The sequence below is a fragment of the Rana temporaria genome, chromosome 1 (assembly GCF_905171775.1).
Source record: "Rana temporaria chromosome 1, aRanTem1.1, whole genome shotgun sequence".
NCBI classification, from domain to species: Eukaryota; Metazoa; Chordata; class Amphibia; order Anura; family Ranidae; genus Rana; species Rana temporaria.
The window spans coordinates 611,301,059-611,318,629 of NC_053489.1; the positions used below are offsets into that span (position 1 = coordinate 611,301,059).

The window sequence follows — 17,571 nt, forward strand, 5'->3', positions numbered from 1 at the left end:
GGATAAAATTAAGATAAGTTTAAAATCTATACCACTAGGAGATTTTATTTTCTTCTTTACAGTGCAATGATTGATTTCAAATCATTTGGCATTTTTTTTAAATCCCTGCCAAACTCCTAGGCATCAACAACCCTCCACCTTAGAGAGTTCTATGGATCTTTGTATGATGACATCACAAATGTCAGTAGCAAAAGGAGAACACCAGACCCCAGATGTCTGGGAGTTAAACAAAGACAGGTTCTATCTGCTACTCCCTAAGGGGGTTCTAATCATTGCCTCCTAATCTTGAACGCAAAAATTCTCATTTCATAGATTTTAATTAGTGGTAAATGCAGGGGTGTACTTACCATTTACATATAACAAATCTGCATTTTCACAAAATTTTGTTCATGAAAATTAATATAGCGTATTAATTTTATGTCATTTGTCCAAGTATATCACTAGGCACTATTTAGGCTCTGTTCACACCTAGGCGATTTTTTTCTGCTGTAAGCCTCAGCTCTAAAAACGCCCAAAAAAACGAATCCCATTCATTTCAATGGCCCCTGTTGACATCTGAGCATTTTGTCATCTGAAGCAAAACACCCGAACCTCAAAAAATTACAGGAGCTTCTTTTTTGGCAGATTACAGGCCATGTAACCGACTTTCTGCCTGAAAACAAAACGCTTAGGTGTGAACAGAGCCTTAAAGCAGGGGTTCACCCTAAAAAAACATTTTTTTTTCCCTAGCATGCCATCAAGCATACTAGCGCGATCTACAGTACACCTTTCTTTTATTTTTTGGCGCCGTACTCACTGTTTACTGCCGTAATGAAGTTTCAGACTCCCCGCAGGGAATGGGCGTTCCTATGCACAGGGAAGATGATTGACGGCCGGCTATGGCGCGTCACGCTCCCCGAAGATAGCCGAAATAGGACTTGCCTCTTCACGGCGCCTGCGCAGTCAGCTCCGATGTCTGTGCGCAGGCGCCGTATAGCGCCGTGAAGAGGCAAGTCCTATTTTGGCTATCTTCGGGGAGCGTGACGCGCCATAGCCGGCCGTCAATTATCTTCCCTGTGCATAGGAACGCCCATTCCCCGCGGGGAGTCTGAAACTTCATTACGGCAGTAAACAGCGAGTACGGCGCCAAAAAATAAAAGAAAGGTGTACTGTAAATCATGCTAGTATGCTTGATGGCATGTTAGAAATTTGTTTTTAGGGTGAAACACCGCTTTAAATCAACATCCAATGTTTGCCTGTTGAAATATGATGAAAAAAAATCACAGGGGGTATACTTACTTGTTCACACACCTGTAGGTGTGATAATTAGGTGTCCACAACTTTTAGCTATTTATTCTGTCAATTGAAAACCTTTATTTTCTTTAGAAGAACAAATCTTCTTTCAATAAAATGAGCAGAAACCAGTGTTCATGATTTATTAAAAATAACACTTATCCCATTTGATTAAACTTTCATAATGTACCTTCACAAGCTTCTGAAATGCTGAGCAAGGTTGATAGAAACTAGCAATCAAAAATAAATCAACATGATATTTCTTCTAGAGTTTGGCGGAAGATTAATCTTGTTTTAAAAAATAGTACAATGAAATAGGAATATTTTTCAAAATCATAAAAATATTTTTTTTCTGGTTACGTATGCATTGACATTGAACACACAAGGCAACAAGACAGATGATGAGGGACCATGGACATTGACAGAACTTTGTATTAGTTCCAATGTGAAGACTGAAAACAGGACATCAAACCACTTAAGTTTCTAACAGATACAAGCATAAACAGGCAAGTAAGCTCACAGGCAAAAACGCGGGCGCTAAGAGACAGTGGTACTTGACAATGATGCTTGGTGACTGTAATTTTTCTTTTTGTAGGATGCCCAACGGCAAACCGGGCAACAGTGTCTACCTCCAGCCAGCCACATCACAATGCAGTTTTGGTGGAATACGTGAGCACAAGGTAGACCCATAAGTAGAGAACCATCCTCAAAATTCTCAAGACACACAACACATTCTGTACAGTGCAACATGTTTACCGGCCACACAGACCAATCTGGTTCTAGGTCTTCCTCAGTGCAATAAGAACCATAAGCCCTGACTTTTCCTCCACATGGGCTGCCTCTTTTTTGTGTGTCAATACATGATGAGCAAGTTTGGTCAGTGGTTTCCGTTGAAGGCTTAGCTGTGCTACAGTTGGTATGGACTTCAAGTGCTTGACATTGACAAGTTGCGCCGTTAGAAGGCTCAGTTTCAGAGTCACTTTCGCTTTCTATAGAACCTTCCGAGAGGTCTTCTTCTACGCAATGCCTATGACTCTGGAACTGCCAGGTGGGTAGATTTTTGATGTAGTCGGTGGGTATCAGAGGGTGAAGCCACAAATCTGGAAATGCCAGCCGCTCAAGGTAGAGATCTGGGTCTTCATCCCAGTCAGAGTTGTTGGGAAAGTGCTGGAAAGAGGCGATCGGATGGAAAAGATAACTAGTGTACCAATCCCAGAGGCTGGACAGCCACTCTAAGTTATTGGCATTGATTTCATCGGCGTTGTTTCGACGTCTCTTCTTTTCAAAGTAATCTATGAGTAAGCCATGACCAAGATAAGTGCTTAAGAAAAGGGCAGGATGGGAAGAGTAGAACATCCAGTCAGCTCTTACCCATGAAGCCAAAGTGGTCGTGTTAGAAAAGCGGAGTAACTTTAGACTATACTCATAAAAGCTGTCTAGGTAGGGCAACTGTAGGAATCCCAACACTGGCAGCCAGGAAATGATTAACAGGGAATTATAGGCCCCTAAAGTGCTGATTAAAACCACAAATCTTTTGATGGTGGCTCCTTGAGTGATAAATAAGTCCATCCAAGCCATGAGGTTCACCAAGACCAAACTGAGCACAAACAAGTCATTGACTTCGGGCTGTAAGGTGCGCAGGAAGGAATCCATAGCTTGGAGGGAGATGTACTCGCCTGTATTATTTCCATATTTATAAATTCCCTCTGGGGTCTTCAAAACATAGGAAGGTGTTCTGGATATGCCAATTTCTGTCATGTAGCTCGTGTTGTCCCAATTACCGACATTGACAAAGATAAATTCCACTCTCCCGGTAAATTTCACACTCAGTGCCGAGAAGAAAGCTGGCGGCTTATCAAGATTTGCGAAGAGGTACAACTTGACCTTGTACTGATCACTTTTGTTCCATTCTTCTTTCAAGTGCTCGGACTTGTAAACAGTTTTGATCCGTGAAGCGGCGTGTGCAGTTATCCACTTAAAAATATGCTCTGTTTCGATTTTGCGTCCACTGTACTCTTTCAGCATGACTCTTCCCTTTGAAGTGCTAGTTTGAGGCACAGACATAATAAGGGTGGACCTAATCCATCCTCTCTTCCTGCAGTATCTACAAGAGAAAAAAAAACAGGAGAGGGTAAGAGTACTGTGAAGAGAAAATGCAATATTATTGAAGCTTTGTTAAAACACAATTTTGTTTCACAAAAGATTTATTGGGTTTTTGTAGAGATGGTAGATAAAAAACAGTTGGGCGAACAGAGGCGAGTTTAACCATTTTAGCCCCGGAGGATTTGGCTGCCCAATGACCGGGCCATTTGTTGCGATTCGACACTGCTTTGCGTTAACCGACAATTGCGCGGTCGTGCGACATGGCACCCAAACAAAATTAACGTCCTTTTTTCCCCACAAATTTAGCTTTATTTTGGTGGTATTTGAACACCTCTGCGGTTTTTATTTTTTGCGCTATACACAAAAAAAAAGGTGATAAATAAAATAAAAAAAATAAAAAAAAAAAAGCAATATTTTTCACTTTTTGCTATAATAAATATCCCCAAAAAATAGGGGATATATTTATGGAATTTTTATTACTGTGGGGGGCTGGGCTACGAGTGACACGACAGAGATCACTGCAACCGATGACAGGGAGCAGTAGATCGGTGTCCTGTCACTAAGCAAAACAGGGAAATGCCTTGTTTACATGGGCATATCCCCATTCTGCCGCTCCGTGAGACGATCGCGGGCACCCGGCGGACATAAAGTCTGAGGGATGTACAGATATGTCCCTTTGTGCAGCCATGCCATTCTGCTGATATATATAGATATAGATATAGATATAGATAGATACACACATGTCAATAAACACACAGAATAACCAAGCTCAAGTTACCAACCAATCAGCAACCAACCATTGCTGACTGGTTGGTAAGTTGAGCTTGGTTATTCTGTGTGTTTGTTGGCATGTGTGTATCTATCTATGATATATTATATATATGATAGATAGATAGATACACACATGCCAACAAACACACAGAATAACCAAGCTCAACTTTCCAACCAGTCAGCAATGGTTGGTTGCTGATTGGTTGGCAACTTGAGCTTGGTTATTCTGTGTGTTTGTTGACATGCTTCCGTCCTTCCAATGCTCCTTGCTGTGAAGACCAGTCATAGGTGGGGCAATGACTGGTGTGTGTGTGTATGTGTATGTGTATGTGTATGTGTATGTGTATGTGTATATATATATATATATATATATATATATATATATATATATATATACATACATACACACACACACACACACACGTGGCAAGTGGTTAAACAAGGAAATGTGGACAAGCCCATTATTATAGGTCATAAGCGAAAACAAAGCGAAAACAAAGCATCATGAACAATAAAATATTAGGTTCCCCATGGCCATTAAAAGGAATAGGGGCCCTGGGTGGTTCAATAGGGAGTGCTCTGTTTTAGCAGATGTTAGTGCCTCTTAGGAGGCAAGGAGCTAGAAAATGCCACTTGGTTCATGGAGGAAGTGTTAGGTCAATAAGTAAGAAAAAGCGAAGGTTAGAGAGAAAAAAGGAACAAGGGTAGCCATAAATGAAAAGAAAGGCGAGGGACAGTTTGCCTGGAGCAGATAAAAAGAGAAAGAAGGGGGAGAGTGGGGGGGGGGGGGGGTAGTCAGGGGATGGACCCACAGCTGAGGTCTGCCAAATGGCAGCAGTGGGAAAACACATCATTTTGGATGCAGACCAAGACCTTGTATAAACAAGGATTCCTTGCGAATGCTCATCTGCAGTGCTTGAATATAAAAAAGTAATAAGCTGGCAGTCCCTGAGTTACAAACAAGATTTCTGTAGGTTTGTTGCAAGTCGGAAAAGGTAAATTTTCTAAGTGTAACTACAGCCCAAAAAACAATCCTTACGTTTTTTTTGCATAGCCTAGCAAAGGGTTAAGAAGATTTCACCTCACTTTTTGTCCCAGTGGCAATTGGAGGACAGATGCAGCATCCACCTAGACAAGTATAAATCGCAAATAAAAAAAAATAAAAAAAAATAAAAAAAAAGAGACCCAACAAACACCCCCCCCCCCCCCCCCCCCCCCCATGATAAAACCCTTACAGGAGTGGATTTTCCTTCCTTAAGTGGATTTCCTCTCACTTCCTGTTGTCTCCCTCTGTAAGTAGGAGTCGTTTGTAAGTCAAATGTTTGTAACCCAGAGGCTGCCTGTACTGGACTGAACATTCACGACCAGGCCATTTTTTTTCGATACGCACCGTCAATTTTGAAAGAAAAAAAATAAATAAAGTTTCATCACTTTAGACCAGGGGTCTCCAAACTTTTCAAACCAAGGGCCAGTTTATTGTCCTTCAGACTTTAGGAGGGCCGGATTGCGGCCTGCTGGGGGCAGAAAATGTCCTGAGCCCAGCATCAGTGAGAATAAATATGGCCTCAAGGTTGGTGGTCAGTAGGAGGAAAAGTAGTGCTTCTTATTAGTAAGAGGACTAGTATCCCATCATTGGTATCAGTGGAAGAAATAGTTCCCCCTTGTTTGTGTCAGTGGGAGGAATAGTGTCCCAAGGGCCAGATAAAGGCTAGCAAAGGGCCACATCTGGCCCTACAGCTGCAGCATGGAGACCCCTGGTTTAGACCAATATGTACTCTGCTACATGTTTTTGGTAAAAAATCCCAATAAGTATATATTGATTGTAGACACTATGGGCCAGATTCAGGTAGAATAGCGGTGGTGTAATGTATCGCATTTACGTTAAACCACCGCAAGTTTTACGGGCAAGTGCTTGATTCACAAAGCACTTGCCTGTAAAGTTGCGGCAGCGTAGCGCAAATCCCTCTGGCGCAAGCCCGCCTAATTCAAATGGGGCGTGGATCATTTAAATTAGGCGTGTTCCCGCGCTGAACGTACTGCGCATGCTCCGTTTTGAAATGTGCTTTGCGCGAAATGACGTCGCACCGACGTCATTTTTTGAACGTCGACGCGAGTTACGTCCTTTCCTATTCACGGACGACTTACGCAAAAAAAAATAAAAAATTAAAATTCGACGCGGGAACGACGGCCATACTTTAACATGGCAAGTCTAACTTTAGACCACAAAATAGCAGCTTTAACTATACGCCGGGAAAAGCCGACTAGCGACGACTTGAGAATGCGACGGCCGCGCGTACCTTCGTGAATCGCCGTAAAAAGCTAATTAGCATACCCGACGCGGAAAACGACGCAAACTCCACCCAGCGGGCGCCGAAGTATTACACCTTTGATCCGAAGGCGTACGAAGCCGTACGCCTGTCGGATTAAAGCCAAAAGCCGTCGTATCTTGGTTTGAGGATTCAAACTAAAGATACGACGCAGCAAATTTGAAAATACGCCGGCGTATCAGTAGATACTCCGGCGTTCTTCTGTGAATCTGGCCCTATAACTTTTGCACAAACAAAAACTTTTTTTTTCTTTTCTTTTTTTTGCCGACGATCATCGATTTTTAGCAGGACAATGACATTGCGGTGGACAGATCTGACACCAAGTGACACTTTTTGGTGACCAATACAGTGGTTAAAAAAAATAAAAATAAATTATGAGCACTGAACTTGCTCTGCATACAGATGGCAAAACGTTGTCAGCCAACAAATACGAAACTATGTGGTTATTCAGTTCTTTAGCACCACCCTTTGGGCAACGTCTGCTAATGTTGTGCTATGGTTAGCATTGCTTCTGAGCATGCGTGTTTGTACTTTGGATTTTTTTCCTGACGGACTTGTGTACACACGATCGGATAATCTGACAGAACACATTTGTTGTCAGAAAATGTTAAAAGCATGCTATCCCACATTTGTTGTCCGAAAAGCAGACAACAAATTGTCTGATGGAGCATACAAACGGTCACATTTTCTGACAAAACTCTGCCATCACACAATTCCCATTGGAAAATCCGATTGTGTATATGGGCCTTAACAGTCAGGTAACCAGCATTCTTAGGAGAGGTCAGCAAATGCAGGCTCTAATGTTCTATTATGACAGGTACTCTTTAAGTGATGTTAGGTGGGGGTTTTGCTAAAAGGGGTGGAAGAGGTTAAAAAGAAAGAATGGGATAGAACACAGGTAAAAGGAAGGATGGTCTAAAATGCACACCATTGGCCACAATAATAGTCAGGACAGCCATCTTTATGAAAAGCAGCCACGTGATAATACCCTACATCATAATAAAGGGTTTCTTTAGCCATCTTTTTAATCTTTGTTATAAATGTACAGAGGTCTCTACTCACTTGGGGTCACTGGAGCAGTTGAACGTCCCTGTCCGGATGCCAAACTTGGTGACTTTTTTCACCATCTTCTCCCAGTGCACTTTACTCACTAGAGGACTTCGATCATTCGCAACCACCTGGAAAAAAAATAAGCAGCAACTCAGAGGATGATATCTGATGGGCACAGATTAAAAAGGTCAAACCGCATGATTTTATTAAACATATTCATGTAAAAAGGGCTTTCAAATAACTTGAGACTCCCCGGGGATTAAGGCAGCAGAACACAACCCTTTTACTGCCCCCAACATAGGTCATACGTGGACAGCAGATGGGAGGGGGAGGGGGGGTGGCGTTTCTACACACTCCAGACTGCTATAGATAAATTGGACTGTAGGATTTCAGATGAAAGATTGAAGGGCTGTACAACAGCTGAAGGGCTTCCCACGGATTATGTCACTACTGAGTTTGGCTGTCACTTTCCATGGCCAGGGAATGGGCGTTCCTATCCAGAGGGAAGATGATTGACAGCCGGCTCTGGCGCGTCACGCTTCTCCGGAAATAGCCGAAATAGGACTTGGCTCTTCACGGTGCCTGCGCATAGTCTGTGCGCAGGCGCCGTGAAGAGCCGAGACCTACTCCGGCTATCTTCGGGGAGCGTGACGTGCCATAGCTGGCCGTCAATCATCCTCCCTCTGGATAGGAACGCCCATTCCCCGCGGGGAGTCGGAATCTTCACTATAGGATTAAACAGTGAGTACGGGTCAAAAGAAATAAGGACATTTAAAAGCAAAATGGAAGGATGAGGGAAGAGAAGGAGGAAGCGATTTAGGGGAATTTTTTTTACCTTTACAACCCCTTTAACCTAAAAGCACAGCTACAAATGAATACAGGAACTGTCCCGGACAGGTTTAACAATGCCTATGTACAATGCGGTCAAACAGGTTCTGGATAGAACTGTAGTGATAAATTCAGGTGTGGCAGTCAAAATTAAGGAGCTCTATCCTATGATTGTGTGTACTGAATTGTACACAAGACAAATATACATAAAGTAACAGTAACCATGCCTGCAAGACTGACAGATAAATATAATCCACAACATGGGACTATGCCTGAACCCAACCAGTTCAAAACATGAGCTGTCACTCCAGTGTGCCCATTTATTACATTAAAAGTAAACTATTTTAAAACTTTTACAACCACATTTCATGTTTGTATTCCTCCATAATTTGAAGTTTTAATTGTTTTGAATGATTTATTGAAAGCTCAGATGCAAAAATACATACCAAAAGTTATTTGTATAGGGTAGATCTATTAATTATTGGCCACCTTCTGTCTTCTTTATAGCTCACAAACTCTAACAATGAAATGTACCCATCAGATACCAATCCGCTACAGCCCCAGGCCGCCTGTGTATTTTCTCTGATGTGGTTCATAAACTCGAATAAGAAACTTTCACAAGTGACAGAAGTACCAGGGCTTCAATATCTCAATGTTGGGGTCTATGAAAGACCGAAGCATCCAGCAAGGAAATTCAATGTACCGTCAGTGCATACATCTTACTACACAGCGCACACATCTACATCTACACACCGTAAATCCAGTTACCTGCACCAGCCAGATGCCATCCTTTGTGTCTTCCACCAGCTCATAGAAGTGCATTTCTCCACTGAAGTTAGTGCTGGAGCAGGATTCTGAGGCCTCCTCTTCCGTCAGGGCAGAGTACAACTCTCCTTCCATCAAGTCACCTGATGGACACAAAAAAAATGGATATAAAGTGTCATTTCAACACAGAACCAAAATCCAAGATATAATTTACAGGGGACACACACACACACACACACACACACACACACACACACACACACAAAAAGATATAAAGCACATTTACAAATATTGGGCCAGATTCACGTAGGAGAGCGTATCTTTGTTCCGGCGTAGCGTATCCTATTTACGCTACGCCTCCGCAACTTAGACGGGCAAGTGCAGTATTCACAAAGCACTTGCTCTGTAAGCCCGCCTAATTCAAATGTGGAAGAGGTGGGCGTGTTGTATGTAAATCAATCATGCCCCCACGTAAATGACGCGCTTAAAGAACGGCGCATGCGCAGTATCACGTTTAATTTTTTCCCTAAGTTATGCCGGCTCAATGCCTGTGACGTGAACGTAACCTACGCACAGCCCCATTCACGTACGACTTACGTAAACGACGTAAAAAGATACGCTTGCCAACGTCCATACTTTCCATTACCTACGCCTCATATAGCAGGGGTAACTTTACGCCGGACGTAAGCGGCGTAGCGGCCGCAAATACGTTTGTGAATCGGCGTATCTACCCAATTTACATATTTGACAAGTAAATCTACGGAAGCGCCCCTTGCGGCCAGCGTAAATATTGCACACAAGAGACGGCGGCGTAGGAGACTCGCGCCGCTCGTATCTTGGCCAAATCAATGCGTAACCGATTCTAGGAATCAGGCGCATAGATACGACGGCTCGGATTCGGACTTACGACGGCGTACGTGGAGATACGCCGTCGTAAGTCCATTGTGAATCTGGTCCATACTGTGTATAAATATTGTTAGAAAATAATTAGCAGGATACCAATATAAAACAGGCATATTATGAGCAAAAATTAAAAATGTAAGATATACAAATTGGTGGAAAATGAGCAATACAGAGATTTTAAGTAGATTAAAAAAAAAAAAAATTTGTTGTTTTTGTTTTGTAAAGATTAGATAATAGTTAAAGTGGTTGTAAACCCTTACAGACCACTTTTACCTACAGGTAAGCCTAGATTAAGGCTTACCTGTAGGTGCAAGAAATATCTCCTAAACATATACGGTTTAGGAGATATTTGCAGAAAAGACTGCACCGATGTCTACGGCGCAGGCGCACTGAGCATGCCGCTAGTGAAGACGATCATGCCGTCACTGCCGGCTGTCGTGTGCTGCTCCGGCCAGTCACAGCGCCGGAGCAGCGATCCCCGGAAGTCACTCCAGGTATCATGGCTGCGACAGAGGAGGTGAGCGAGAGTCGCTTCGATCTCAGGTAAGTAATTCACTCTTGCAGGGTGTTTTTTTTTTTGTGAGGGTTTACTTCCTCTTTAAAGTGTTACTAAACCCAGGACCCTGCATTCACTATATCTGGTCTCCCACAGTACACAGAACATGGAAATGCAATTATTTTAGAAAATATAAAACTGCTAAATACATTTTTTCATCAGCAGTTTGTAGCAGTCTTATGACTTCTATCAGTATCTGGTTAAAGCTTGTAGGAGTTTTTATTGTACTCTGACTGTCCTATGAGGCTGCAAGACCCATGAACCTCTGTCTGGACAGTGATGATTGGCCCTGTGCTAATCACATGCAACCTTCCAAACAAAAGAAAACAAAAAACAAAAACACACAAACGCCAAACTGAGCATGTGCAGAATGCCTCCAAGGCAGGGGATGGATTGGGGACAAAGAAGGGGAGGATCATAGAAGACAGGATCAAATAGCCTTTTTACACAATACACAAGATTAACCCCTTAGGACCCATAGTGACCATGCTTTACTGCATATACAGACTGATTTTACTGTTGTGGGTTTAGTAACACTTTAAGACTCCCTTCAAATGTTCTTTCCCCTTTCTGTGTCCCATTGTGGAGATTTCCCTTCTCTTCCTGAAAATTAAGGTCTTATAAAGTCACTAGAACAGATGTCCTTAACGGAAGATGCTCCCTCATCTATTGTTTCAGTGAACACTTTTTTGGACTGACTTTCTGTCCTGTAAATCATCTTGTGAGCTGATAACTTCTTGTCCTCTGCCTGTGCTGACTGCTATCAGTTAGAATTGCCTCCAGTTCTCTCTGAACTACAGAGCACCTCCCCATAATTATGGAGAAGAAGGGGAGAGGTTATCTGAACTTTGCACGGAAAAAAATATATAGTCTACAGAGCTTTATAAACAATTATATTGTATATTGTTAAAAATTATATGTTCAGTTCACAAAGCTTTAACACCACAAACACACTTATTTGTGTATAATTGAATAACCTTAGCACTACATCCCTTTAACAAAACAAGAAAAGAAATTGGATACCGTGTGCAGGGCAGACATCACAAATTTTGGGGCCCCTTACACAGCTTTAGGCAGGGGCAAGTGTAATGTCTTCTCTCCTGACGCAAGATAATAAGCGGGAGGGGGGCCAGCCAGGCCCCTGAAGACCATCGAGCCCCTTACAGGTGTAATGCCTGTACCCCTTGATGGCGGCCATGACCGTGTGGGATTTTAAAGCGGAGTTCCACCCACTTTTGAGAGGTGGTATTAAAACAAAATACAACCCTTTTGTTTTTGGATATTTAATATTTTTTCCCTTAGTACATTTTTTTTGAAGTACAGCCTGTACTTCCATTCCATCCAGGCTGCGGTGCAGAACATCATGTCCTCTTGCGCCCCTCCCCGCTGTCTTCTGTGACCCGTGTGTCCCCCAGAAGACAAGCTGGCCATTCATAAAGCACTGCGTGACTCGAGCATGCACAGTAAGAAACCGGGAGTGAAGACGCAAGATTCCACTGCCCGTTTCCCTTAGTCAGAATGATGGCGCCTGCACCCGATCTGACGGACAGATCTGCATTTCTGCATCGCAGGCTCCCTGGACAGGTAAGTGCCCTTATTAACAGTCAGCAGCTGCTGCTCTCATAACTGCAGGTAAATCGTCTTATCCCCTCTGTACCATAATAACAAGTGTCCCTGTGTAATGTAAAAAATCTTCCCATCTGTAGCCATAGGATACTGGGTGCTTAGATGAGGTCCTCCCCCTCCCCCTCCCTTCCTGCAGCTGTGAGCCAGAGAGTGAAGAGAGCCAACAAGTCAGCTGAGCGCCCGGATCTATGAAATCTGACCTGGTCACATGTCTGTAGTGTTTACTTATCTCTCTCCAAAGCCCTAAGTTCTGTGTCTTTCTGCTGCTCTGTTCTCCTGTTATCAGCACGATAACTTCTGTCAACCAAGATCAAACCAGCCTGAAATTTGTGCCTGGGTGGATGCTATGAATAGATTAGCAAATAGCTGGTCTTTTCACAGCACAGCTCTGCACATTCCTTCCTTCCTCTGCCTATATGGGGGGGGGGGGGGGTGCCTTTCCTCCAATAAGCTGTATGTCCAGAATCCACTCCCACTGCTTAACAGTAAGAAAAAAAAAATCCTAACACGATGTGCACTTTCTATAGAATATATAAAGCTGAAGACAGCAGATATACATGTAACATGTAGGGAGATTTGTTTCATCCTTGTGTATCATCTGAGGCTGTTCACTTCACTGGGTATACATCCACTTTAAGCATGTTGTATACATTTTTGTTTTCTCTTATTATTAGCACCTTTAAAACCCCGGAATACAGCATCCTCTACCCAATTGTATTGTCTATTTTTTTCTTGCGTCATTTATTGGATATATGTATACAATGTTATGGGCAAAATTCACAAGGTAGAACTGTCACTTAGATATCATTTCTAATGTTTGGATGAAATCCTTTATAACAAGATGGGTTATGTAGTAAAATTCATCTAAAAAAATGTTTTTTAAATAATAATAATAATAATAATAATATTATGCGGGTGTAATTATTCCTGAGGTTGGAAAGAAAGCACCTTAAAAATCCCACATACTATCCAATTTCTTTTTCTCAAAGCTTTATCACCAGTATAAGGATCTTTGATTTTAGCCCTGTGACTGTCACATTTAAAATGTTAGTTTTCGCTAGCTTTACATTTATCTGAGTGGTTGCCATGTTTGTATGGTTAGATTTTATACAGCTGCACTGAGCCAGTCTAGGCTTCTGTTGGGCGTCTGTAATTTTAGGAAAAGGATTCCTCCCGTTACCATAGACATTGCTACCCATGTCCCATTAGCTGGATACACAAGGAGTTTAGAGTATCAAAACAGAGGTGATGTGGCGGTGTGGCTTTTCCAAACGTATGCGACAAAGACCAGTTTGGTTATATTTTTTTACTGCCTAGCGTAAAGGTGTGCTGGGGACTTTTTTTTTTTTTTTTTAATTGCTCAGCATATTGCCTTGCCCAAATCCACCTTTCCCCCCCTTTCTGCTAGTTTTAAATTGATCTGATTGGATGTCATTATTGCTTAGGTGAGAACTGGAAGTTACTTAAAGTGAAACTTCATTCTCCCAATCAACATTGATTATTTTTAATCCTCATGCTAACATTAGTAAATAGATAAGTAAATATAAAATCATTTCCTGTTTTAAAAAAAAAAAAAAAAAAATTCAAAGTAATTTTCTAGCAAAAAATATTGGGCCAGATTCACAGAAGAAATACGCCGGAGTATCTACTGATACTCCGGCGTATTTTCAAATTTGCCGCGTCGTATCTTTAGTTTGAATCCTCAAACCAAGATACGACGGGTTTAGGCTTCTATCCGACAGGCGTACGGCTTCGGATCGTAGGTGTAATACTTCGGCGCCCGCTGGGTGGAGTTCGCGTCGTTTTCCGCGTCGGGTATGCTAATTAGCTTTTTCCGGCGATTCACAAAGGTACGCGCGGCCGTCGCATTCTCTTACGTCGTCGCTAGTCGGCTTTTCCCGGCGTATATTTAAAGCTGCTATTTCTTGGCCTATATTTAGACTTGCCATGTTAAAGTATGACCGTCGTTCCCGCGTCGAATTTTACAGTTTTTTTTTTTTGCGTAAGTCGTCCGTGAATAGGAAAGGACGTAACTCACGTCGACGTTCAAAAAATTACGTTGGTGCGACGTCATTTCACGCAAAGCACGGCGGGAAATTTCAAAACGGAGCATGCGCAGTACGTTCGGCGCGGGAACGCGCCTAATTTAAATGATCCACACCCCATTTGAATTAGGCGGGCTTGCGCCGGAGGGATTTACGATACGCCGCCGCAACTTTACAGGCAAATGCTTTGTGAATCAAGCTCTTGCCCGTAAAACTTGCGGCGGTGTAACGTAAATGCGATACGTTACGCCGCCGCGGATGTCTCTGAATCTGGCCCATTGATTTTAAACTTAAGAAACAAAACAAGTGTCAGAAAAAGATTTAGACTTTAAGTGGTTAAACTTCCTGCATTTACACACAGAAGTTTGCTCCAAGAAGAAAGTTATTAAGAAAGTTAGTATTTGATGTTGTTACAAACTTGGCAGACTGCCCAGATTTTTTTCTTTGGCAGACTGCCCAGTAGTTTATCCCTTTGATCTAAGAAAGAAGCATTAGTTACAATGTTTACTGTTAAAACTTGGCAGACTTCCCGGATATTTTGACAGCTGAGTGAGCAAATAAGTCTCTCTACTTGTTATATGAAAGAATCGGCAAACTTTGCAATGGAGATCTCAGAAGGGTTGAATCGAGATCACGATTTTTTTTTTAACGATTAAAGGGGTTGTAAAGGAAAAAAATGTTTTCGCTAAATAGCTTCTTTTACCTTAGTGCAGTCCTCCTTCACTTACCTCATCCTTCCATTTTGCTTTTAAATGTCCTTATTTCTTCTGAGAAATGTTCACTTCCTGTTCTTCTGTCTGTAACTCCACACAGTAATGCAAGGCTTTCTCCCTGGTGTGGAGAAAGCCTCTTGAGGGGGCAAGCAGGAGTGTCAGGACGCCCACTAACACACAGCTCCTTTCTCTATCTGCAAAGTAGGGAGTGTCCTGACTTGCCTGCTCGCCCCCTCCCCCCTCAAGAGGCTTTCTCCACACCAGGGAGAAAGCCTTGCATTACTGTGTGGAGTTACAGACAGAAGAACAGGAAGTGAGGATTTCTCAGAAGAAATAAGGACATTTAAAAGCAAAATGGAAGGATGAGGTAAGTGAAGGAGGACTGCACTAAGGTAAAGGAAGCTATTTAGGGAGAAAATGTTTTCCTTTAGTACCCCTTTAATTGTGCAGCTCTACACTAGCTGAGATTATAGTTGCCATTAAAAGATGACCCTGATCAAGAGCACCTATGTCGACTGATCAGAACTCCCCGCCAGCACTGCCACTGATCATATTACCCCCCCCCCCCCCAAGGAGTAAGAGAAGGAATAAAAATAGAGAATATGATGAAGAAGAAGAAAAAAAAAAAAAAAAAAAAAAGGGAGCAAAAGATGGCTAGAGAGAAAGATGGGGAAAAAAATAAAAATAAAAAATAAAAAGGGAAAGAAAGGAGAACAAAGAATAATTGCTACAGCCACAAATGTGCCATTAGGGGTTTTAATACTGTACAAGTAAAACTCAGGGAGCGCTAAATGTCTGTGGGTTAGGGGCGCAAATGACTTGTCTTGCCTTGGGTGCCGACAACGCACGCTACAAAATAATTTTACTGTTAGGGGTCACGGCACTAGAAAGTCGAGAACCACTGTGCAAGAGCATACAAAGGAATTTTAAAGCAGTTTAGGAAAGTTGCTATTCTGTTCCAGCCGAACTGCACCCATGAGCACAAAGCCAGCTCTGCAAAGACTTGTTTTGTTGTGAAGGAACTTGATTGACCTGCACAGAGCCCTGACCTCAACCCCAATTAACAACTTCGGGATAAACTGGAATGAAGCATGCGTGATTGAGTCCTTTCATCCAACAAGACCTCTTTTGACCGAATGGCACTAAATTCGTAAGCCTGGTACACACCACTTTTTTTCCCCAAAAACAAAAACACACCTGACAACTGCAGTCAGAGCCGCTGTACTGACGCTAGTGCAGCGAGCTCCCCTGCTGTTTTTTTTTTTGTTCTGACTGAGGGACGCCCCCCCAACTTCCCACCAGAACACTGGTCAGCACTGATCAGGAGGCGGTCGACTGCTGGTTTTCCAAGAACGCCTGCCATACACATGGGCCAAATGTCGGCCAGTTTTGATTGAACTGGCCAATGTCGCCCGACATTCGGCCCGTGTGTACCAAGCTTTAAGCCGTGTACACACGACCGATTTTGATGACATGAAAAATGCAGTTTTTTAAATTGGTCGTTAAAAACTATCGTGTGTAGGCTCCAGAGCATTTTTCTTTTTTTCCATGGCATTGAAAACGGTCGTTTGTACGCAGCATTAGACAAAAAAAATTGTGGAAGGCCTTCCCAGACGTGTGGAGCCTTTTATAGCTACAGGGAGGAAGGGTAGCTCCATATCAATGCTGTGGTTTGGAATGGGTTGTCCAATAAGCTCACAAAAGGTGTGAAGGTCAAATACCCACAAACTATTTGCCATATGGTGTATCTGGATTCTTTGATTGGCAATTCACAGATGTACAGATCAGGTGTCAGACATATTATATGAACAAACTTGTTCTGGGTCATGAACTTACCAAGAAGTGATGCAATGGGAAGGATTTAGGGCCAGATTCACAGAGGAGATACGACGGCGTTTCTCCTGATACACCGTCGTATCTCCTGTCGTATCTATGCGACTGATTCATAGAATCAGTTCCGCATAGATAGCCCTAAGATCCGACAGGTGTAATTGACTTACACCGTCGGATCTTAGGATGCAATACTTCGGCCGCCGCTGGGGGGAGTTTGCGTCGTATTCCAGCGTCTGGTATGCAAATGAAGATTTACTGCGATCCACAAAGGTTTTTCCTGTCGTTACGTCGTCGCTAGTAATTTTTTCCCGTCGCAAATTTACACCTGCTTTAACGTGGCTTAACTTTAGTCGAGCCATGTTAAAGTATGGCCGTCGTTCCCGGGTCGAATTTCAAATTTTTTTTGTTTTCGCGTAAGACGTCCGGGAATACGAATGGACGCTACGCACGTTGCCGTTCTAAAAAATGACGTCACATCGCGCAAAGCATGGCGGGAATTTCAAAACTGAGCATGCGCATTACGTCCGGCGCGGGAGCACGCCTAATTTAAATGGTACCCGCCCCATTTGAATTGGGCGGGCTTGCGCCGGACGTGTTTACGATACACCGCCGCAAGTTTACGGGTAAGTGCTTTGTGGATCGGGCACTTACACTGAAAACTTGCGGCGGTGTAACGTAAAAGGGTTACGTTACTCGGTCGCAATTCTACGAGAATCTGGCCCTTAATTCCTGACACACGCACCACTATAAACAATTCAGTAATGGCAGCTACCATGTGT

The 17,571-nt window shown here is 42.8% G+C and overlaps 1 protein-coding gene across 3 annotated transcripts in view; it reads right to left on the reverse strand.

Annotated features, from left to right (window-relative positions):
• LOC120924341 (charged multivesicular body protein 3) overlaps positions 1 to 17,571 on the reverse strand; it is a 65,975-nt gene that overhangs the window by 39,641 nt on the left and 8,763 nt on the right. The window contains exons 3-5 of one of the 3 annotated variants that reach the window (XM_040335234.1): positions 9,105 to 9,259; positions 7,536 to 7,651; positions 1,391 to 3,376 (exon numbers count right to left, since the gene is read on the reverse strand). In XM_040335234.1, the coding sequence (XP_040191168.1) occupies positions 1,810 to 3,376; positions 7,536 to 7,651; positions 9,105 to 9,259 (1,838 nt within the window). In that variant the 3' untranslated portion in view covers positions 1,391 to 1,809. Of the gene's footprint in view, positions 1 to 1,390; positions 3,377 to 7,535; positions 7,652 to 9,104; positions 9,260 to 17,571 lie in introns of those variants that run through there. The other 2 variants (XM_040335235.1, XM_040335237.1) reach the window with 2 other exon arrangements.